General features: G+C 34.7%; 1 protein-coding gene across 8 annotated transcripts in view; it reads left to right on the top strand.

Annotated features, from left to right (window-relative positions):
• The window catches only part of RDX (radixin), an 87,275-nt gene that overhangs the window by 17,454 nt on the left and 46,437 nt on the right, over positions 1–23,384 (top strand). For all 8 annotated transcript variants that reach the window (XM_072821900.1, XM_072821902.1, XM_072821903.1 and 5 more), the window contains 7 exons: positions 7,223–7,306; positions 11,775–11,870; positions 12,396–12,670; positions 18,216–18,299; positions 18,484–18,630; positions 20,585–20,681; positions 21,165–21,328. In XM_072821900.1, coding sequence (XP_072678001.1) covers positions 7,223–7,306; positions 11,775–11,870; positions 12,396–12,670; positions 18,216–18,299; positions 18,484–18,630; positions 20,585–20,681; positions 21,165–21,328 — 947 coding nt within the window. The remainder of the gene's footprint in view (positions 1–7,222; positions 7,307–11,774; positions 11,871–12,395; positions 12,671–18,215; positions 18,300–18,483; positions 18,631–20,584; positions 20,682–21,164; positions 21,329–23,384) is intronic.

Raw genomic sequence — 23,384 nt, 5'->3', positions numbered from 1 at the left:
GTAACTTCTTGTTAGATGGGAGGAATTAATGAAAAGTTGGAAGGATCCATGCATTAATTTTCTCATAATTCTAGCTTTGATTCTACTGCTACCAATGCTCATATAGTTTTCTATTTTTTTAAATTTTAGGGTGTATATATGATTTTACTTAGTTTTATAATTATATAGTTCTTGACGTTTATTTTTCTTCTCTTGGCATAAATGTTTTTACTTCATCTAACAAAATTGGGATTTTTTTTCAATATTTCTTTTGGCCAATTACCTTTTTAAGCAAATCATTGGTTAATAGCTATTGGAGGTTTCTGGCTGGCATGAATATCTCTTTGGAATTACTTTAAGGACTCAACAGGTAGGTAACAAAGTATGAATTTGCATTGTTGGAAGGAGAGAAGAATAAGAAGAAATAAAAGGCATTAACATCAGACAGGAAGAAGTAAATTTTCCTGTTTGCAGATGACATGATTGTTTATGCAGAAAATCTTCAAGAATCTAGAAACAGCTACTAGAACTATAACTGATTTAGCGAGATTGTTGGACCCAAGGTTATATTTTTTAAAATCCATGACCTTTCTTATATACTAGTAGCAAAATTTGAAAAATAAAGTAAAAATGTCTATTTGTAACAGCATCAAAGATATAAAATACTTAGGAATAAATTTACAGAAGCTATATAAAATCTCTACACTGAAAACTTGTGAGAAATTCAAGACCTAAATATATGGGATAATATTCTGTAATGTTAATAGATATGTCTAGAAAATATTAAGGTGTCACTCCTACACAAATGTAATGGTAGATTGAATGCAATTACTAGCAGTTTCTTTGGCTAACATGGATGAGCTGATTGTAAAATGTCTATAGAACTTCCAGAATTTGGGATCCCTGGGTGGCGCAGCGGTTTGGCGCTTGCCTTTGGCTCAGGGCGCGATCCTGGAGACCCGGGATCGAATCCCACATCGGGCTTCCGGTTCATGGAGCCTGCTTTTCTCTCTGCCTGTGTCTCTGCCTCTCTCTCTCTCTCTCTCTCTGTGTGACTATCATAAATAAATTAAAAAAAAAAAAAAGAACTTCCAGAATTTATATGGCATAGCTAAAGCAATTTTTATAAAGAAGAAAGTTGGAACACTTTCTTCTTTGAAAGTGTGAAGTGTGAAGAAAGTTCACACTTCTGGATTTTAAGACTTCTTCGTAAGCTAGAAGAATAAGACAATGTGGTATTGGTGAAAGGACAGATAAAATAGAATTGGTGGAACAAAAATATAACTACACATATGCATTCATTAGATTTTTGACAAGATTTTCACACAATTCAATGGGGAAATAAAGTTCTTTCTAACATATAGTGTTGGAACAAAGGGTTATCCATAGAGAAGAACATGAATATTGACACTTATCTCACAATTTACACACAAAATTAACTTTAAGTGGAGCATAGAATAAATACAAAAGCCCAAAATATAAAATTGCTAGAAAACATAAGAAAACATTTGTGACACTGGGATAGGCAGTTTCTTAGATAACATATAGAAAGTTTGAACTATTAAAAAAAAAACACATTGGATTTTATCAGAATTAAAAACTTTTGTTCTTGAAAGACAGCAATAAAAAAATGAAAAGATAAAACAGAATGGGAGAAAGTAATTGCAAGATAAAGTTCTTCTGGAACACAGTAAGATAACCCAATTTTTTAAAAATGGGCAAAAACTTTTAACAGATACTTCAAAAAACGTATTAATAACTAGCAGACACATGAAAAGATCCTCTATATCTTTCATTACAGAGAAACAAAACTACAATGAGTTGCCATTTTATAGTCACCTTAAGGGCTAAAATTAAAAGATTGATAATATCAAGTGTTGGTAAGGATGAGAAGCAACCAGAACTGTTGATATTTCTGATAGGAACATGAAACTTTACAATTACTTTGGAAAACTTACTATAATCAAGTGTAAAACATTTATTATTCCTTACAGTAAGGATTCAAAATTGTATATGCAGTTGGATATAAATTATATATTATTAACTAATAAAATTCTGGAAGAAAACATGTTGTTAATAGTAATATACTTTTATCTTGTAAATTTCTTAGGTCAGGATATAATTAGCCCCCCCTTACCTGCCCTTCTGCAAAAGAGAAAAGAGTCTGATTTTTCAAAACAGAAAGCTTGGAGAAATTTGATTTCCATGTTTTGTTTATTTTTCACTGATCCTATTGGCTCAGCTTCATACTTACTAGATATGTAATCTTGGTCAAGTTTTTAAGTTATAACGTAAAGGTGATTTAATAAGTGCTTTGATTACCCTTAATATATCAGGGTATTATTATTGCTAGGAAGAAATGAAAAAGCTCTAAAAGTTGTATTATAGTGCTTTTTTATTAAAAATTATAAGTAATATTTGTATTTTTATTTATGTTAATATCTAATAAGGTTATTGTATTTAAATGAATTACTATTTTAAGTTTCTCAGTTTTAATTTCTAATGTGGTAAATGTAGATAGATAAGCCACAAAAACTTTTGGGGGTGTTTGGTAATTTTTTTTTTTTAAGATTTTATTTATTTATTCATGAGAGACACACAGAGGCAGAGACACAGGCAGAGGGAGAAGCAGGCTCTGTACAGGGAGCCCGATGTGGGACTCAATCCTGGGACTCCAATATCACGCCCTGGGCCAAAGGCAGGCGCTAAACCGCTGAGCCACCCAGGGATCCCCTATGCTTGGTAATTTTTAAGTGTGTAAAGAGATGGTGAGACCAAGAAGTTTGAGAACTTCTGGCCTAGAGGATTATTATTATCTCCATAGTTTAAGGTGTTACTGCTCTGTCTGGGTTTCAGCAACAAGAGAGGAAAAAGCAGAGAAGCATGCTTGCTATTTTATGCTGAGGCCCAAAAGTGGTCTCTATCTCTTCTGCTCTTGTTCTGTGGGTGAGAGCTTAGTCACAGAGCCATATCTAATTGCAAGAGGCCTTGGGAAATGTTCTCCTATAGCTCAGTAGCCATACATCCAGCTATAATTCTGTTAGTTTTGAAGATAATGAGAGGAGACTTTCCCTACCAGATAGCAAGACTTATTTAAAGATGTTGTAATTAAGACAGCGTGGATTTGACAGAACAGTTAATCAACCAGTGCAATAGAATAGCACAGATTCAGACTCTACCTTATAGAGATTTGGTCTGTGACACAGTAGTCTTTAAGAAGCAAATTAACTAACCAATATATATCACTTAGATATTTTAAATCTCCATATCATTATTGTTACAGGAATTAAAAAATGAAATTAGACCTCTATCTCAGAGCATAAGCAAAAATCATTGAAGACAAATTTTGAAAAATAGAACTATAGGATGAAATAGAACTTTGGGACACCTGGGTGGCTCAGCGGTTGTTTCTCTAATGGATAGATAAATAAAATCTAAAAAAAAAAAAGAAAGAAATATAAGCACATTTTTATGAGTCCACAGTGGAGGAAGATTTCTTAAATTGGCCGAAAAAATTGATACTTGTATGTAAAATGTTGATAAATTCAACATTAAAATTAAGAATGTGTTTACTGTAAAGAAGGACATGTCCTAAAGTAGAATGCAAACTACCAACTGGGAGAAATACAATTTTTTTTGTGATTAAAAATAACAAAGGATTAATATGTAGAATACATAAAGACATCCTACATAGTAAAAAGAAAAAGACAGCCTAATAGATAAATAAGCAATAGATATTAACAGACATTTCTAAAGATGGGGAGACTAAGTGGTCAATAAACGTATTATGTTAGTTTTATATTATTCTATAACAAATTACCACAATTTAGTAGCTTAGAGCCATACCCATTAATAACTCACAGTTTTGTAGGTTAGAAATATGGGATAATGTGGTTGGGTTCTTTGCTTAGGGTCACACGAGCCTGAAATCAAGGTTTACCCCAGCCATATTCTCAGCTGGAGCTCTGGGTTCTCTTTCAAGCTTATTCCTATTGGCAGAATTCATTTTCTTGTAAAAATGATCCATCCTTCTTTACTGGAGGATGAAGTTCCCATTTTCTTACTAGCTATTGACCAGGAGTTACTCTTAGTTCCTAGAGGCTGGTGTCGGGTCCTTGTCCCATGGCCTCTCCAACTCAGTTGTGGAGAACCTCCTTTATGTCAAATTCCTGTCACACTTTGAGTTTCTCTGACTTCTTCAATCAGAGAAAATGCTTTGCTTTTAAAGGACTCCTATGAATAGCTTAGCTTTACTCACATAATCTTCCAGTTTTGCAGTCAACTGGTTAGTAACTTTAAGTACATCTACAAAATGTAGCATCATCATGAGACTAACACCAGGAAATGGAGATCATGGAGTCCACCTTAGAATTCTGCGTACTACACATGCAAAAATATTGTTAGCCTCTTTAGGAATCAGATCTGCATAGTAAGACCATATTGAGATATATATCTATTGACAAAAAAAATAGGTAAATTATCGTCCAGCAGTAATCGTATAGCAGTAAAAATGAGTGAATTGCAACTACTCACAGAAAAAATCAATAAATCCTAGAAATAGTGAAAAAGGAAACTACAATGAAGTATAATTTTTGTTTAAACTTTTTATTGAAATAGAATATACATACTGAGAAGAACATATTGCGTGTAGTTGATGAGTTTTCTTTTTTTTATAATAAATTTATTTTATATTGGTGTTCAATTTACCAACATATAGAATAACACCCCGTGCTCATCCCGTCAAGTGACCCCTCAGTGCCCGTCACCCATTCAGCCCCACCCCCCGCCCTCCTCCCCTTCCACCACCCCTAGTTTGTTTCCCAGAGTTAGGAGTCTTTGTGTTCAGTCTCCCTTTCTGATATTTCCCACACATTTCTTCTCCCTTCCCTTATATTCCCTTTCACTATTTTTTATATTCCCCAAATGAATGAGACCATATCATGTTTGTCCTTCTCCGATTGACTTACTGCACTCAGCATAATACCCTCCAGTTCCATCCACGTTGAAGCAAATGGTGGGTATTTGTCATTTCTAATGGCTGAGGAATATTCCATTGTATACATAAACCACATCTTTATCCATTCATCTTTCGATGGACACCAAGGCTCCTTCCACAGTTTGGCTATTGTGGACATTGCTGCTATAAACATCGGGGTGCAGGTGTCCCAGCGTTTCATTGCATCTGATGAATTTTCATAAAGTAAATATACTCATGTAACCATGGCCCACATCATGAAGGAAGACTTGCTTAGCCAGTACTGTACAACTTTAATACAGCTCAAAATAAAAAAAAAAAACTAATTACTTTATGTAGAGATACCTACATTTGTGGTCAAACCATTCTTTTAAAAGAATGACAAATAGAAAATTCCGGTTAGTGCTTACCTGTGGGGGATTGGGGACAGAGAAATTCACAAGAAATACATTGGCATCTATAGAATTATTTGCCATTTCTAGTTAATAAGTTGAATAGTAGATTTATGGGTAAAGGAAAACTTTCTTTACTCAAAATTTCTGGTAATGTTTAAGTTTTTCACATCAAACAATTCTCTACATCTAGGTAGACATCGGTTATGTATTTTTGCAGTTTAATTCATTCTGACACCAGCTACCCAGATTAGCACAGACACTATAGGTTAGGGGCTCAGTCCCAGAGGACTGCTGTCCGCTTCAGATGCCAATCACAAGTAGTGGGTCCCATGTTACCCACATTTCTCACTTGGCTACACATAGGAGATTCCGATGATCCCCTCCTCAGGTACTATAATTCTCTGTAATAGCTCATACAACTCCAGGAAAAACTTTTATTTATTGTTAGTGGTTAATATATAGGGTATTATAAGGATCTGGGTGAAAGATAAAGATGAAGAAGAGGTACATAGGTCAAGGTCCAGAAAGATCCTGAGCACAGGAGCTTCTGTCCTTGTAGAATTTGAGGTCCACCTTTCTCTTTGCATGTGGATGCATTCACCAACTTGGAAGCTGTCTGTGAATTCCTTTGTTTAGGCTTTTTTTTTTTTTTTTTTTTTTTAAGTTTCCATGATGAAGCATGAGGTATTAAATCATTGGCCATTGATGATTAACTCACATCCCAGCCTCTCCTCCCTGGAGGTTGGAGTGGGTGGCTCTAATTACCTGGTTGATTCTTACCAGTCTCCATCCTGAAGGTGTATAGAGGTCCATGAGAGTCATTAGGAGTCATTTAGTGTAAATTCAGGGGCTTATAAATGACCGAATACTCCACTAACTTCTAGCATTCAGGAAATTCCAAAGGTTTTAGGAGCTCTCGGCCAGGAAACAATGAAGACCAAATATATATTTATTATATCACAGTAGGTTTTTTGTTATTATGCTTTATTGTTTACATATGCTACATGTGTTGTTTTATGTGTATGAATATTTCCTAATAGATATTATTATAAATAATAGATTTATAAGATTTATTTGATTAGAAAAGGTATTTCAGAGAAAAGCTACATGTACAGAGGTGTGGTTGTTAAGAATGAGTAAAAAAAACGTGAGTCAGATTTAGAGTTCTCATAGTGTGAGTTAAAGTTAAATCGATTTGTACCACATGGTGGTGAATTCTAAGTGATGAAGGTGCTATTCTGAAGTTAAAATTATTTTAGTTAAGGCATGTTAAGTTTTTGGTGAGATATCCAGCTAGGAATGTATTTATAGAAAAAATAATTTAAAATAGAGTCTAACAAATAAAGGTCAGTGGATGAGTACTTTTTATAAATTGAATAGTTTTGCAATTGGAATAAAATTGAGTATCTGAACTTGGTGTTGAAAAATGGAATAGTGGATACCATTCAAAGAATTTGGAGTTATGTCTCAGCGGAAAGACCTACTCTGCTGTTTGATACCTCTGTGTCCTTGGGTAAGTAATGAGAACCCTTCTAGTTTCTGTAGAAATGAACATATTTCCTAGTATTGTTTCAGGGCTTAAATGAGAACATGGAAAGCTAATGTCCTAGTGTCTAGTGTATTCCAAATATTCAATAAATGTTTTTAAAAGAGGACTTTGTAAGTTCTTTTTAAAATAGATTTAAGATTTCCTGTGATTAAAATCAAAGTTTATCATTTTAAAAAAGAAAATCTTAGGTATAATTTTGTAGTAGCTCTTTATTGCCTGCATATTATGCTTTATTTTATAAATTATATAAAAATATTGCCTCATGTTTAATGCTTAACTAGTATATTCTTTTGATAGTGATTTTCCCTTCTGTTTTTATTGCAGATCAATGTAAGAGTAACCACCATGGATGCTGAGCTGGAATTTGCCATTCAGCCCAATACGACTGGCAAACAACTTTTTGACCAGGTATCATTTAACCACATGAAGTTCGCAACTTTTGACAACTTAGAGTGGAAGCTTTTACAAATTCTTTGTATGTTTTTCTGTAACTTTACTGGTATTGCAATAGTGTGGCACTTAGAATTTTTCATAGTACCTATTCAGTTAAGTTGAACAGCTGTATAGATTGGAGAGATAGGACTTTTTAAAAAAATAATTATTAGCAAGTATTTCCTTAGCATCCTTTAAGGAAAGCATTGTAATGAGGATTGAAAGGAATTAAAAGATACTGTACATGGTGGAATGGGTGGAGATCCTAGCCAGAGGGGATGGCAGGGGCAAAGGCCCAAGAATTACAGGCTGTAAGTAGGCACCTGACGGCAGTTTGGTGTCATAGGCTCGTGATAAGCTAACATGGGTATCATGTTAATGAATTTGGACTACTGGTCCTGTATTTTTTTTCTCACTCTTGAGTACATATTTGAGTCATCTGTGAAGCTTTAGGAAAAGAAAAAAAGGCAATGCTTGGTGACCACCTCCAGAGAGTCTGATTTAATTCTCTGGGGACTACTGGAAATCATTAGTATTTTATGTATTTATTTATTTAAGCTCCCCAGGTGATGCAATATGTGTTGTAAGTGATGTTTTATTGAGAAGGAGAGGATGGAGATTGGTGCCCAGTGGCCAAGTAATTAGGAGTGTGACTTGATGATTATAAGGGGGGGAAGGTGTTGAGGGCATGAGACTCAAGAGAGGATGTTTACATGAACTTTTACACATGGGCAGGAGAGTAGTAGTCTGTGGTCAGACCTCCTTGACCTTGGAGAACAGAACAGGAGAGTTTCTAGCATACAGCAATAAGTAACCTAGTAGATATTTTGCTTTTATTAGGTATCATTCTATCATATATTAATCTAAAATATGGTACAAAATTTTAAAATTCCTAGGAAGTTGTTTCTTTCTTGACAAAGTAGTATACTTAATCTTTCTGATTAGGTAACTGATGATCTTGAAAGTCCTGTTAAGGTCTTTTGTAACATGAAAGGTTTTTTGTAGAGTGAACAAATTCTTAAAATCATAAGCATCTACATATGCCATACCTTATACATATTTTACATTGTGAACTCTGATCTACTTCTGTTGTTTCTTCTAAGCTTCCTGTTTGTAAATATATCATCAATCTTATGTGAATAAAAATATGAACGGAGTTAGCATTCGTTGTACTTACTTCATAGCAAGTTGAAATGTTATTTATAGTGAGGGAAATGTTTGTGGTAGTCAGCTAATCAGCAAGTGGGCTTCTTTGGTATTGTATACTAAGAAATAAATTACTTGTTTTTTATTAAGTAGAATTACTTTTAGTTTAGATATCAGGAGAAAGGAAACCTCATTTATTATAGTGCAGGATTGTGTAGTAGTTTAAAAATGTGGGCTCTGAAGCCACAGTGCCTGCAGTGGAGTCCCAGCTGTAGCGTTTGACTTGGGACAAATTACTCTCTGTGCCTTAAGGTTTCATTTGTGCAATTAGGGTAATGATAGCACTCTTCCCTTAGAAGGCCGTGGAAATTAAATGAGAATCCATGTTAATTCTGTATTTGATACACATACACACACACTTCATAGTGTAAATGAAGTTCTAGGTTAAGGAGTATTATCTGTAATATGCTCTCTCAGCAGTTAATTCTTAGAGTCACTGTTGTTTCCCCACAACTTCTCTTGAGCCCAAATATAAGGATCTAAAAGAAGGCTTTACTTTGGGTATGGTGGTATTATGGAATGCACTGGCAGATACGAAGGGTTCAGGGTTAGGCCAGGAATAGACTAGAGACGGGCCCTCTCAAATGAGGGTACGTAGCAACATGAGTCCATCAGTAGCAAAGCCCACTTCTGATTATGATGAGCTTGAGGCTAGCAGCTATGTGTAGGGGACTCTACTTGAGTGCTTGAGGTCCTTTGGTTTGCTCCCTGATTCTTCCTGTACTATCATCCTCTTCCAGCTTCTACCTGTGGGATTAGAGTATCATACCCCGAAGAAGCATTCAACATGATCTGTTAGAATGTAAGGAAAAAATACTAAAATGTTTGCTTATATTTTTGTCTTTTTGTAGTTACTTTAAAAATAAATGCTTTCATAATGCATTAGTGTGAGTGTATGTGTATAATTTCTAGGTAAATATACATATATTGTAGTTAAGTGCCCAGGTTTTGTTTTTGTTTTTTACTTATGAAAGTATGTGAAAGTTTCTGAGAACGCTTTGAGAAGTAGTAGGGAAGGTGCTGAAGAGATAGGGCTGATCTGAGCTCATAGCTGAGCTCTTTTGTTCTTCTTGGTGTTTGATAGTCTCAAGTTAGGTAAGGTCCTATCCTTCATGCCCACAGTGGCAAATCCCACCTTTACTTAGGCATCAGAAATCACACAAAATCTAGAGACAGAAACTGAGCCGAGCTACTTTGATACACTCCTGTCTTGACCTATGAAAATTCCCTACTCTGCCACTATGAGCTGGAATCCTTTCTGGGGCTCCTCTGTTGGGACAGCCTGTCTTTTGGCAAAGTTAAATTATTTGGGATCTTCTCTGTTATATTAAAGTTTTGGTTGTTTGGCATTGGTCAGTTTTTGTATCACTCTGAGTCCTGATGATATCTCCTATCTTTATTTTGGTGTGTGTAATTTCAGTGAAAAAATTTCAAAAATTTAAAAATTTAAAATTTAAAAAAATTTTAAGAGAAGGAAAGTAAACTGAAGGGTTTGGTATGCTCTCATGAAATCCAAAAGCCTGATATGTCTTTAGATTTTTTGCTTTTTTAAAGATTCATGAGAGACACAGACGCAGAGACATAGAGGGATAAGCAGGCTCCCTGTGGGGAGCCTGATGTGGCATTCGATCCCAGGACCCCGGGATCACAACCTGAGCCAAAGGCAGATGCTCAACCACTTAGCCACCCAGGTGCCCCTGTTTTTATATTTTTAAAAAATAAGCCAAGAATATTTATCACTTTAAAACTAATGTTGAAGGGCACCTGGGTGGCTCAGTTGGTTAATGATCCAAATTTTGGGGCAGCCCTGGTGGCGCAGCGGTTTAGCGCCTGCCTTTGGCACAGGGCGCGATCCTGGAGACCCTGGATCGAGTACCGCGTCAGGCTCTCTGCATGGAGCCTGCTTCTCCCTCTGCCTGTGTCTCTGCCTCTCTCTCTCTCTGTGTCTCTATGAATAAATAAAATCTTAAAAAAAAAAAAAAAAAAAACCAATGATCCAAATTTTGGTTTCAACTCAGGTCATGATCTCAGAGTCGTGAGATGGAGCCCCATGTCTGGCTCCATGCTCAGCATGGAGTCTGCTGGAGATCCTCTCCCCTTCTTTCTCCCTCCCCCTCTGCTCCTCACCCTATTTGCAGATTTTCTCATTCTCTTTCTAAAATAGAGAAGATCTTCTAAAGAAAAAAATTAATGTTGAATCTTTCTGTAAAGCTTTTACAATATTAATAAATTCTCACCTCTCTTGGCTCATTTGCCTCATTTTGTTTTAATAGAGTTTTTTTTTTTTTTAAATATGCTTTTGCAAGTGTTGGTGCATTCCTAGGTGGGTCCTCACTCACCACTTTAGCCATTCCAATGCTTTGAGTGTCTGGCACAGGCCAGTCATGCTTTGAGATGAATAAGGCAGTAATGTCTGTTCTTAGTTTTAAGCAGTGAAGGGAGGGTAAATAGACACACCAGTAATCATACAGTTCTTTATGATAATAGAGGGCCCCCTGCACCCCTTGATACCCCTATAATAGAGTAAATTTTCCAGTAACAGTATAGATAAAATACTATGGGAACATCAAGTGATTAATTTTCTCTATATAGTAGGACAGCTTTATTCACAGAAGGCTTGTTAGTTGAGCTGGGTCTTGAGGAATAAATTATTCACTGGGTGGTAAAAATACAGAAGAAACATTCTAGGCAGAAGAAAAAATGTGAGCAGGGCTGTAGAAAGGTACAGTTGGAGCAAGTTCCAAGAATTGTTTATTGCTCAATAAGGGAAGAACAGAATATCTGATGGTGAGTGAAGGGTAGTAGAAGTGGATATGAAATGACCAGTTGGATAACCTGGGGTATTGGCTTTTAAATGTCCTCAGAGACTCCTATCACCAAAATGATACTATGCTTTGCCTACTTAGTTGTGTAGTTGTAGGAATACATTGAAATAGGATAGTGGGATTATGGTAGTTTTGTATCTATTTCCCATATTTCTTGTTAATCTATTGGGGTCATGATGGGAGATGAGAACAAATAAAAAAAAGTGGATCAAATAAGATTGAAATGAGACAAAATATACAAAACCTGAATTTAGGTTTTAAGAAATGTTCTTTTAATTACTATATTTCTGTTTAAGAAAGAACTCTAGCAAATAAATATACCTATAATGCCCATGTAGTTTTGTTTTTCTTTTGAAATATATTATTTAATTAGACTGTGAATGTTGAACTGAAATTGAACCTCTTTTTTTAAGGTGGTGAAAACAGTTGGTTTGCGTGAGGTGTGGTTTTTTGGACTGCAGTATGTGGACAGCAAAGGTTATTCTACATGGCTTAAACTAAATAAAAAGGTAAAATAGGTATAAAACTAAGCTAATAATTAAATTACTTGGAAATTATTGTGATCAGGAATTTGTACTAGAGAAGCTCAGAGTCTAATTTCAAGTCTCCTTTTACAATTAGAATTATCTCTGAGTTATTAAAGGTGTTATGTCGTTTAATTCAGTAAGTTACCATTAACTTAGGTTTTAGAAAAAAGAAATGTTCACTTTACCTGTTTGAAAACTTAACACCTAATAAAGGTTTATTAGATGTAACTGAATACTGTTTTGACTTTGATTTGAGTATCTATAGGATAAGCTTTTCAAGGGAAATTTCAGTTTCGTTATAAGACAGGACCTATGTATGAGTCATAGGTCAAGACATTTGTTAGCGCATAAAATCTTTTTTCTCACATACCTTTTTATAAGTTTAGAGTCTTGCACACTAGTCTTATGGATTTAGAATCTTGTTTGTGTTTCACATCCTACTTTCTTCAAAAGAGTTTGATGTGAACTTGCGATTTTTGTTGATTATGCTTGAAATCACTGTTCCAGGTGACACAGCAAGATGTTAAAAAAGAGAATCCTTTACAGTTCAAATTTAGAGCTAAATTCTTTCCTGAAGATGTTTCTGAGGAATTAATTCAAGAAATAACCCAGAGACTTTTCTTCTTGCAAGTTAAGGAAGCTATCTTAAATGATGAGATCTATTGTCCGCCAGAAACTGCAGTTCTTTTGGCTTCCTATGCTGTCCAAGCCAAATACGGAGACTATAATAAAGAGATTCATAAACCAGGCTACCTGGCTAATGATAGACTCCTACCCCAGCGGTAAGTGAAATATGTTTTTATGTTCTCTGAAGAGTGACATTTCAGAAATTTGTAAATTATAAAATATTTTCTTAGGTTGCTAGCTGGATCAGAGAGAATATACTTTTAAAAGTCATGATCCAGTAGCTACATAGGTTTATATGTGGTGTACTCACCTAAACCTCCTGCCTCTTCTCCTCATTCCCACAGGATAAGCAGTAAATGGAAGTAGTGGTAATTTGGGCTTGGGGGAGGGTGTGACTGCTGCTGCTTGGTAAAAATTCTCACACAGGCAGATAGGTGCCTCAGCAATACTTTGAGAATAATAAGCGCCAGACTATATCTCTTCTATACAATTAAGTTTCTAACTTTTTAAAATGTTTTTGTTTTGTTTTACGTTTATTTAAGTAATCCCTAAACCCTCTGTGGGGCCCGAATTCACAGCCCTGAAGATCAAGAGTCTCATATTCTTCTGACTGAGCCAGCCAGGCACACCCTAAAGGGTGTTTTAAACTCATTTTCTAGACTCCCTAGTCTAGTGCTCTGCTCTCATATTCAGTATATGGCTGCTTCTATAATAGTCATTCTAAAATAGCATGACATAGGAAAAAAATCATTAGGCAGAAGACCTAGTATTTGAGTATTAGTTCTGTCCTTTACTATATGTGAACTTAGGTGCATAACCAGAAATCTCTGAGCCTCTGTATCTGAATATGTGAAATGGGAATAATAATCCTGCTCTGGGATCCCTGGGTGGCGCAGCGGTTTAGCGCCTGCCTTTGGCCCAGGCCGTGATCCTGGAGACCCGGGATCGAATCCCACGTCGGGCTCCCGGTGCATGGAGCCTGCTTCTCCCTCTGCCTGTGTCTCTGCCTCTCTCTCTCTCTCTCTGTGACTATCATAAATAAAAAAAATTTAAAAAAAAAATTAAAAAAAACATTAATCCTGCTCTGCCTATCTTATGGTTTATGATTATAGAACATGAACTAAATGTTTCACAGTTTTAACTAGGAAGTGTACAAAAAATACAGTGTCAAGTATTACTTTAAAATATCTCAGTTTATAAGAGTAGCATACTTGGAGATCTTTCTTTTAGAACTCGAAGAGAAGGGATCCCTGGGTGGCGCAGCGGTTTGGCGCCTGCCTTTGGCCCGGGGCACGATCCTGGAGACCCGGGATCGAATCCCACGTCGGGCTCCCGGTGCATGGAGCCTGCTTCTCCCTCTGCCTGTGTCTCTGCCTCTCTCTCTCTCTCTCTGTGACTATCATAAATAAATAAAAATTAAAAAAAAAATTTAAAAAAAAAAAAAAAAAGAACTCGAAGAGAAGGTGTTACTGCGCTTAATCCAAATTCTGAATTTTAAAATCTCTTTAAATGCAAAATTGTGTATTATTCACCTAAAATTTCATTGTTGCACTACTTCCTTATAGTATTTAAACTCTTAGATGATAGTTTCTTTTTCAGAAGTAATATGCATGAAGTAAGAAAACTACTTCATGTCTACTTTTATTTGTTTCCTTTGGTTGTAGCCATTAATGTTTATTTTGTATTAATAAGTTGTATTGTATTAATATATGCTTTATAAGATATCATTAGGCACGGTAGCCTTAATTGATTATTAAAAGTTACACTGTTGGGGATCCCTGGGTGGTTCAGCGGTTTAGCGCCTGCCTTCAGCCCAGGGCGTGATCCTGGAGTCTGGGGATCGAGTCCCATGTCAGGCTTCCTGCATGGAGCCTGCTTCTCCCTCTGTGTCTCTGCCTCTCTCTCTCTCTCTGTATCCCTGGTGAATAAATAAATAAAATCTTTTTAAAAAATGTTACACTGTTTACTGTTACACTGTAATACTATTACAATAACAGTTTTCTCAGAGGGCAAAATAATACGAACTTTTCACCAAAGAATCAGGAATATGAGATACCTGTTAGCCTACATGTTTAGTTTTGATTATTATTCCAACACCAAATTCTCGGTCTCAGATTTTTTTTAAAGCATTGAATTAAAAGTTTATTAGTGGCACCATAGAATTTCATTTCAGATAAGCATTAGTTTTTACTTTTAGTTGAGGTTTAATTTTTTAATTTATTTTTAGTTTTTATTAAAGTATAATTGGCATAGTGTTACGTTCAAGTGTATAATACAGTGATTCCACAGTTCTATACCAAAATTGAGATATAACTTCTATTTAGTAAAAGATACAGATTATGTTTTAAATCAATATAGAAGGTAAATATTATATATAATCAAAATTACCCTTAAAATTTCCTAATGATTCATAAAAGAATAGGCATGTTTTAATCTCAGGTATATCATAGATGGTGGTTCTTTTAATGTTATATTAGATTGCTGTGTGGTTGAGCACCAGATGAACTAATTGGCTTAGCTTTAATACTCATGTGATTTTTAAAAAATATTTTTAAATACTGGTATCACACTTAAGCACAATTTAATTTTTTTAAATGTATGTGTGCTATAACCCACTTTGTTTAAAAAGAAGGAAGATAGCACATGCTCTTCAGGATTTGGTCTTTATTTTATTTTTATTTATTATTTTTTAAAGATTTTATTCATTTATTCCTGAGAGACACAGAGAGAAGTAGAGACATAGAGGGAGAAGCAGGCTCCCCACAGGGAGCCCGATGTCGAACCAGATCCCCAGACTGGGACCATGCCCTGAGCCAAAGGCTCAACTGCTGAGCCACCCAGACGTCCCAGGGTTTGGTCTTTAATTTTGAAGGTCCAGTCAGGTGTTCTTCAAGTTGGTAGCCTTTGGAGGGCTATTTCAGGCTATCTAAGCTTACTCATAAGCATATCATAAAATCAGAATATTAATATTTAGAATGGAGGAAATACCTTCACAGTGACTTACTTATTCTGTGTATGAGATACACACTTTTTCTCACTGTGTAAGTATGAGGGGGAAATTAGTAATCAGGTTATTTTGTGATCATAAATCGCATACAATTTGATGATTTTGATGGCTGTTTTTAATTCTTGTATAGAAAAGCCCAGATAAACAATTTCTTCTCCCACCATACTTTTAAGCTCTCTGGTGATGTAGTTAACCAGCTCTACCAGGGAGTATCACTTTCTCCTTTGAAAAGAGCCTAGATAGAAATAAGTTTTTATGGTTAGGTTTCTGACGTGGGCATCTGGGTAGTTGGTGATACCTTTTTGCCAAGGTATGGGGAAAAGGAATATGTTTTAGAGGAGGAAGATTTCTGTTTTGAATCGGTTGTGTTTGAAACATCTGCTGTATAACCGAGGGAGGTAACTAATACTCATTTGTAGGTGTGGGTCTAGCTCTTGGAGAGCAGCCTGAACGATAGATACAGTTTTGGGAATAATCAGCAAATAGATAATTATCTTATGGGTATGAAGGAGATGGACCTGAAAGTACATACAGAATGAGCAAAAGGCCTCAGACAGATCTTGTTGGAACTTAATTTTTGGGTACAGGGAAAGAGGATTCCGTAAAGCAAATTGAGGAAAAATGGCCAGAGAGTCAAGAATTCTACCAGAGGACTGTTAGTCATGGAAGCCAAGGTACAAGGAAGCTTTAAGGAGAGACTGATCAGCAGCATCAAATAATAACAAAGAGGTTGAGTATGAGAGAGAATTAATGTGTCTCTTGGGTTTAACAGTAAGGGGATTGGTAGTGACCTTAGTAAAAGCAGCTTCATTATGGTATTGGTGATTGCAGCCAGACTGTGGTGGATTAGGGGCAGTGGATGTGAGGTTTAGAAATGAAAGATAGTGAATATGGATAGCTCTTGGAAGAAGTTTGGTTGTGAAAAAGCAGAAAAAGCTAGGGAAGGATGAGTTCATAGACCTGTTCTTTAAAAGATGGGAAAGAACTGATTTATTTTAATTCCTTTATTCTCTCTGCAAATTTTTGAGTACCTCTTCAGTATTGGCACTGGGCATTTAGTGGTGAGCAACATGGATGTGGTCCTTTCCCCTCTGTAACACAAAGAAGTATATATGATGATATAAACATGTATGCAGGGGACAACAGATATGCGCCCTGTCATAAATGATGGTGGATAGATAGATCGATCCTGAGAAAGGGAGAAGTCCTTTTAAGACCCAGATAGTAGACAGGTTTAAAGCCAAGTTGGATAGATTAGCCTTAGGCATGAAGGACTCCTTTATGTGGACAGAAGAAAGAAAGTGGGAATTTTTGAATACCAGCAAACAAGTCATGCAGATTTATAGTACAGGCAATTATATAAAATACAAATAAATGAGATTTGAAATGCAGGATATAAAAAGCTATAACATCTATCTTAGTGGCATCCAATTTAATTAACCCATACCTTCAGATTTAGTTAATATCATGATACCAGCAGTTGTCTGTACTGATTATGGTCTCAAGGCTGATTGCATTCCTTTCCGTAAGCAATCGAGGCCAGGCATCAGGAGAAGGTATAAAGACAAGAAAAATGTGGAAACTTAAGTGCCCTAAGGGGGAAGACAAAACTCCCCCAAAAGCCAAGAGCTTAAAAGAGGGTACATTGAAAAAGGAGCAGTGCATAGTAAGAATCTAATGGTGTGTCTAAGACCCCATTAAGGAATCCATTCTACATGGTGAGTAACTTGTGCAAGGGAAGATTATATTCTGAGATTCCTTTATACTGCCAAAAACTCCCGGGTTTCATGTAAAATTTTTATTCAGCTAAACAATAATATTTTAATGCCACAGCTTTTGCTATTAGTAAAGTAGGATCTGAGGATTCACCAGTAAAGAAAAATGTATAATTATCACTATATGTTTTAAGGAGAATTGTAATCACCTATAGTGTGGAGCAGGTAAATTATATGCATGTTGAATTTGCTGGTTTGGTGTTAAAATATCAGTAGTAGAGAAAGTATGTTTGCTTACATTTGCATAAGGAACACTGGAAGAGTAAAAAAAACTATAAAAAATTATTTGGAGGACATAGGGTGGTAAAAAGTAAAACTTTCCACTTGTATAATTTTATGTAAGGTATTACTTGTAGAAACTAAGAAAATTAAATTTACCACCAAGAAAAGAAAATACATAGAGTAAAAGAAGAAATTAAGGCCCAAGAATTCTGATTTTTACTCTCTTCTCTAATTTTTCTATTTATAATGAGAAAGTCATTTTTCTTTTTTTGGCCCAGTAGTTTATTCATTTGAAACAGTTGAATTCCTATAGACTATCTTTATAACTGTCTTAAAAACATGTATTATTTAAAATAATTTCAGGATCCTGAAATTATTATTTTGAGATAATTATAGATTCATATGCAATTGTAAGAAATAAAGGGATTCTGAATATCCTTCTCCCAGCTTGCATAATGAATACTATATCACAATCAGGATATTGATAAAATACGCCAACCTGATTCAGATTTCATCGATTTTTACATGCAGTCATTTGTGTATGTGTATATATTTATTAGTTTTTGCAATTTTATCATGTATATAGATTTTTATGACAGCTGCTGCAGTTAAGATACTGAATGATTCTAGACTTTTAAATGAATATTAATTTTGAATCATGGTAACATTTTCATAGATTTTTTTTTTTCCTCATAGTGTTTTGGAACAACACAAACTGACAAAAGAACAGTGGGAAGAAAGAATACAGAACTGGCATGAAGAGCACAGAGGAATGCTGAGGTATTTGGGTGGCTGTGTTTTTCCTCAACTTAAAGTATTTTTATTTCATACATCAGATTATCCCCAAAGATCATTCAACTTATATGAGTCAATATAAAGCTAATTTTTAATCCAAAGTATTTTTGTAATTTGTTTGACATTACTTTTACTTCAGTATGTTTTACAGTAAGCTTTATTTCAACAGGGAAGATTCTATGATGGAATACCTGAAGATTGCCCAAGATCTAGAAATGTATGGAGTCAACTATTTTGAAATAAAAAATAAAAAGGGAACTGAATTGTGGCTAGGCGTTGATGCTTTGGGTCTGAATATTTATGAGCATGATGACAAGTGAGTAAATTAGCTACAGTGAACTGGTCATTAATCAGTGATTAATATGGCTTTAATCTTAGGTTGTGTTTGTAAAAGTTCTTTTTTTGGCTTGGTTACTTTTTTTCTTTTCCTCCTACTTAAAAGATTACTTAATGCCATATAGATCTTATGTCTCCATTTTTTGCAACATTTCAGCATTCTACTTCTCAGTGTATTTTTCAGATGGGATGATGATTCACTTTTATATGATCTCTTGTGAGTTCTGTCTAGTAAATTAATTAAAATTTGTTCGCTTTATAGGTGAAGAATAATTCCTTAAATGTTATGCATGGCATATAACTTGAAATTAATATATTAATTGAAATTAATTGACATAAGTCAAGAGCAATGAAACAAATTGATATATGATTTATTATATTTTTATAATATCTTTTTTAAGACACAGGAATTGTTTTGAATATTTTCAGACATCAGTAAAGTAGAATATCACTGTATTAAGCATAGTGAACAGTGTAATTTTGTTTTGAAATTGACCAGGTATTAATTTTTGTATTAATATAGAGTATGTCAGACTCTTAAAATACTTTTAGGAATGATAGCTACAGTTGCTTATTAATACTTTCTTCCTTTGCTATACCACATAAGCATTTAGGTCCATGTCAGTAATGCCTTTTTCTAATGCATTTCTCTTTATTCTGGTTGGTTATAGAATTTAGTTTCATTATTACAAATATCTAATAAAATACACATTTCTAACAATATATACTAAGTCCAAAAGAGCATTCTACTAATTTTGCTCTGATAGATATTTTTTATTTATATTACAAAGCAAGTTAAAATGCTAGGTCATTCAGAAGATGATCTTTTGAAATTTTTGAAAAGCAAAAACTTGGAGACTAATTTTTGTGGACCAAATCATTTTGCTTTTCTTTCTTTTAAAAATTATTGAATTAATTTATCCTGGACTACCCATTATAGATATGATTACAGATAAAGATAGGGAATATGAAAGAGAGGGGATTAGCTCAGAATGGGAGTCACTGAGGTTGGAGATTATGGACAAAGGGGATTTTGGTCTTACTGTACTGATTCATTTTTTTAAAAATAGTTAAAATCTATTTATATTTCCAAAAGATTTTTTAAAAAATCAAAATGGGGTATAACTTTAAAAGCTTAGTTAGGTTCTTTTACCAGCTCTGCTACTAATTGCCTTTGTGACCATGATCAAGTTGTTAACTCTTTGAAATTCATATAACTGCCAAGTTTACTTCAAAAGATTGTTGAGAGAATTATATGAGGAAATTGCTTTAGGATTTTTCAAAATAACATGTAAATGTGGTACAACGTTACCTTAAATACTATGTTCCCTCAGCCAGTAGAGGACAGTAGAACACATGGATAGTGAGAAACAAAGTTTTATGTAGAAAAATTATTTGCTGTGCTGCAGTTCATAATCTGTGTGAGAATTAAAAGGACTATAAATAGGTAGAAATTCATACTCTGTTCTTAGAAGACTAACAAGGTACCTTTTGGCCAGTAAGGGTATCATAATCTTTTTGCACACTTGTTATTGGATAACACTGACACATTTCATGGGTAGTCTGAAATAGTAAAATACATTGAAAAGCAGAAACAAAATTCCAATTTGATTCCTTAAATCTTTATGTGCAGTGTGGCACGATGGGGGTAACTTGTATTTCTTAAAGTTGGAAATCCAGCTCTACCATTTATCCAAACTTTTGTATATGTGAATGTCTAAATTTTTTTCTAATGAGATATAATTCACATACCATAAAATTCTTTCAAAGATACTGAGATTCAGTGTTTTTAATGTTATTCACAAATATAAGTTAATGCATTTGAAAGTCTTATGCTCTTAAGAAGAGTCATTCGGCTAATTTGGCCCCAAAATGTTACAAATTTTGTCTTTTGTTTCCTGCTTTTAATTAAAGGAATGCTCTCATTTTTTAAGGTTAACACCTAAAATTGGTTTTCCCTGGAGTGAAATCAGAAATATTTCATTTAATGACAAAAAATTTGTTATAAAGCCAATCGACAAAAAGGCACCTGTAAGTAAAATTCTTTTATGTTTTCTGTGTTAACTCTTTTTAAATTTCTGCCACTTTGCTGTGATACCATTTGAAGAGTAGCATTTTTCATTTATTGATTTGCTCCTGAGAAACATTCCCTTTCCATAGTTTTACTTTACTGCTGATAAAATGATGTGTGTTAATAAAAATACAAGGTTTTTATCTTTTTTATAACATGTAAATATTTTAACTGAGATTCAACTATAAGGTATGTGATGTTTATTATAAGGAGGTAATTGAAAATAATCACTATTCCTAAGAAGCAGTTAAAAACACTTGTTTGTTGATAAACTTCACAATTATGTGCAAATATGGCATATTTGCTAGGAGTTGGGAAATTTATGATTTTTAAACTGTGTGTAATATGACGTTAGAATTCATACCACATACTAAAATTTAGTACAGATTATTGTGAAGTACTATCCTTCAGGAAGATTTTAAATTCAGAAACTTTATGTTTAGGATTTTGTTTTTTATGCACCTCGTTTGAGAATCAATAAGCGGATTTTGGCTTTATGTATGGGAAACCATGAACTCTACATGCGAAGAAGGAAGCCTGATACTATTGAAGTGCAGCAGATGAAGGCTCAGGCGAGGGAGGAGAAACATCAGAAGCAGTTGGAAAGGTAAGGAATTTAAGGCTTTGATTCTTAATCAAGTACATGGTCTAAAATTTAAGAATGCCTGTTTCTTTGACATACTCTGAGTTTACGTTTTTACATTGTTTTCATTGTACTAAAATTGAGTATTAGCCTTATTCTCTTTTAAAATGAGTGTATATACTTTTCAAATTAGAAATCTTTGACAGTTATTTCTGGAAAGTAACTTTCATGAATTCATAGATGTGTTTTTTTTTTTTTTAACATGCTTGCTTTTCACTGACATTGGTTTGTGTACTGTATACATTTGGAATTTTCCAAGTTTGTTTTGCTTGTGGGTAAGAATTGCTGAGTAAAAATTTTGCTTTATTTTTTAAAAAAGATTTTATGTATTTATTTATTTGAGAGAGAGAGAACACATGCACAAATGGGGGAGGGCGGAACATGCCAACTCTGTGCTGAGTGTGGAGCCTGATGTGGGGCTTAATCTCATGACCCTGAAATGACTGGAGCTGAAATCAAGAGTTGGACACTCAACCAGCTGAGCCACCCAGGCACCCAGCTGGATATTTTGCTTTAAACAATGTTAATGACACTGCAGAACTCAAGTGAAAAGTCACTGTACAGAGCAACACCAGTACCCCTGCCAATAACACTGATTTTTCTCTTTAACCAGGTTCACTTAGACTTTTGAAAAAAGATACTATTAAATATATATTAGAGTTTTGAAAATGGAAAGATGCTGAATGAAAGCCTATTATTGACCCTGGAACCAGATTACTGGGTCCAGCGGCTTAATTCCCAAATTTGATTCTAGATTGATTTGGACTTTTTATTTTATTTGAAAAAATTTAGAGACCAACCTACAGTTAACTTTTTTTTTTTTTTTTTTTTTTATAGAGGAACTCCAATGAAATCCTCTGCCTTATTTTTTTTTTTAAAGATTTTATTTATTTATTCATAGAGACAGAGAGAGAGAGGCAGAGACACAGGCAGAGGGAGAAGCAGGCATCATACAGAGAGCCTGACGTGGGACTCGATCCAGGGTCTCCAGGATCACGCCCTGGACTGCAGGCGGCGCTAAACCGCTGCGCCACCAGGGCTGCCCTACAGTTAACTTTTATTGAGGAAATCTTTGTAGTGTAGAATAACACAGTACTCTGAGAAATAGAGTAGATCCTAAATAAAACAGAAGGGCCATAAACATATTTAAACTTATATTTCAAATGTACAGGAAATAACATGATATGAATCCAAGAATTAAGTGGATGCTCTGCTGGATAAAATTTTGCTACTAAACACATAATGTTTGTGTTTAATGATGGGTTTTTGTCATAGTTGTTTTTTTCTTAAATATTCTGTGTAATTTAGATAGCTCTCCTCAGGTTGTCTGCCTTAGAGGCTGTGCCTTAGTTTACTGCATCACTAGACATTTTTTATATAGGCATGAAACTTTCTAGTAATCCCTACCCCATCATTAAAGATACTATATTGAATTGACTGGGATCACTCATTTTTTACTGCTCTCATGTGGCTTAGGATCATGTTGTGATTCTAGTCTTCCATGCTCATTAAAGTAGTTCTTTATTGTGCTTTACTTTCTATATATTCATACCCATCGTAGCCTTTCTGTCTCTCTCAAAGACAAGCTTTTTTTTCCTTTTTTCCTTTTTTCCTTCTTTCTTCTATGCACATTCACACTTATCCTCATTCTCTCTTTCTCCCTTCCCTTTTCATCATGGCCCATCTCTAAGATCTCCTGTTACAAGTTAAAAAAATCATTCCATACTCATCACTCCATAAAATGTCCAGCTGTTCTGCTTATGTGTGGTGTTGCTATATTATTTATATTATTAAATATATTTTTCCATTTGTCTTTTTGTTTTAAGATTCTATTTATTTGAGAGACAGCACAATCAGAGGGAGAAGCAGACTCCCTGCTGACCAGGGAGCCCCATGCAGGGCTCCATCCCAGGACCAAAGGATCATGACCTGAATCAAAGGCAGACACTTAAATAACTGAGCCACCCAGGCACCCCGATTTGTCCTTTATTTCTCACATGTAGAGGAGAGTGCTGTATGG

This window comes from Canis lupus, chromosome 3 (assembly GCF_048164855.1).
Source record: "Canis lupus baileyi chromosome 3, mCanLup2.hap1, whole genome shotgun sequence".
Lineage (NCBI taxonomy): Eukaryota > Metazoa > Chordata > Mammalia > Carnivora > Canidae > Canis > Canis lupus.
This window is presented reverse-complemented; position numbering and strand designations above follow the sequence as displayed.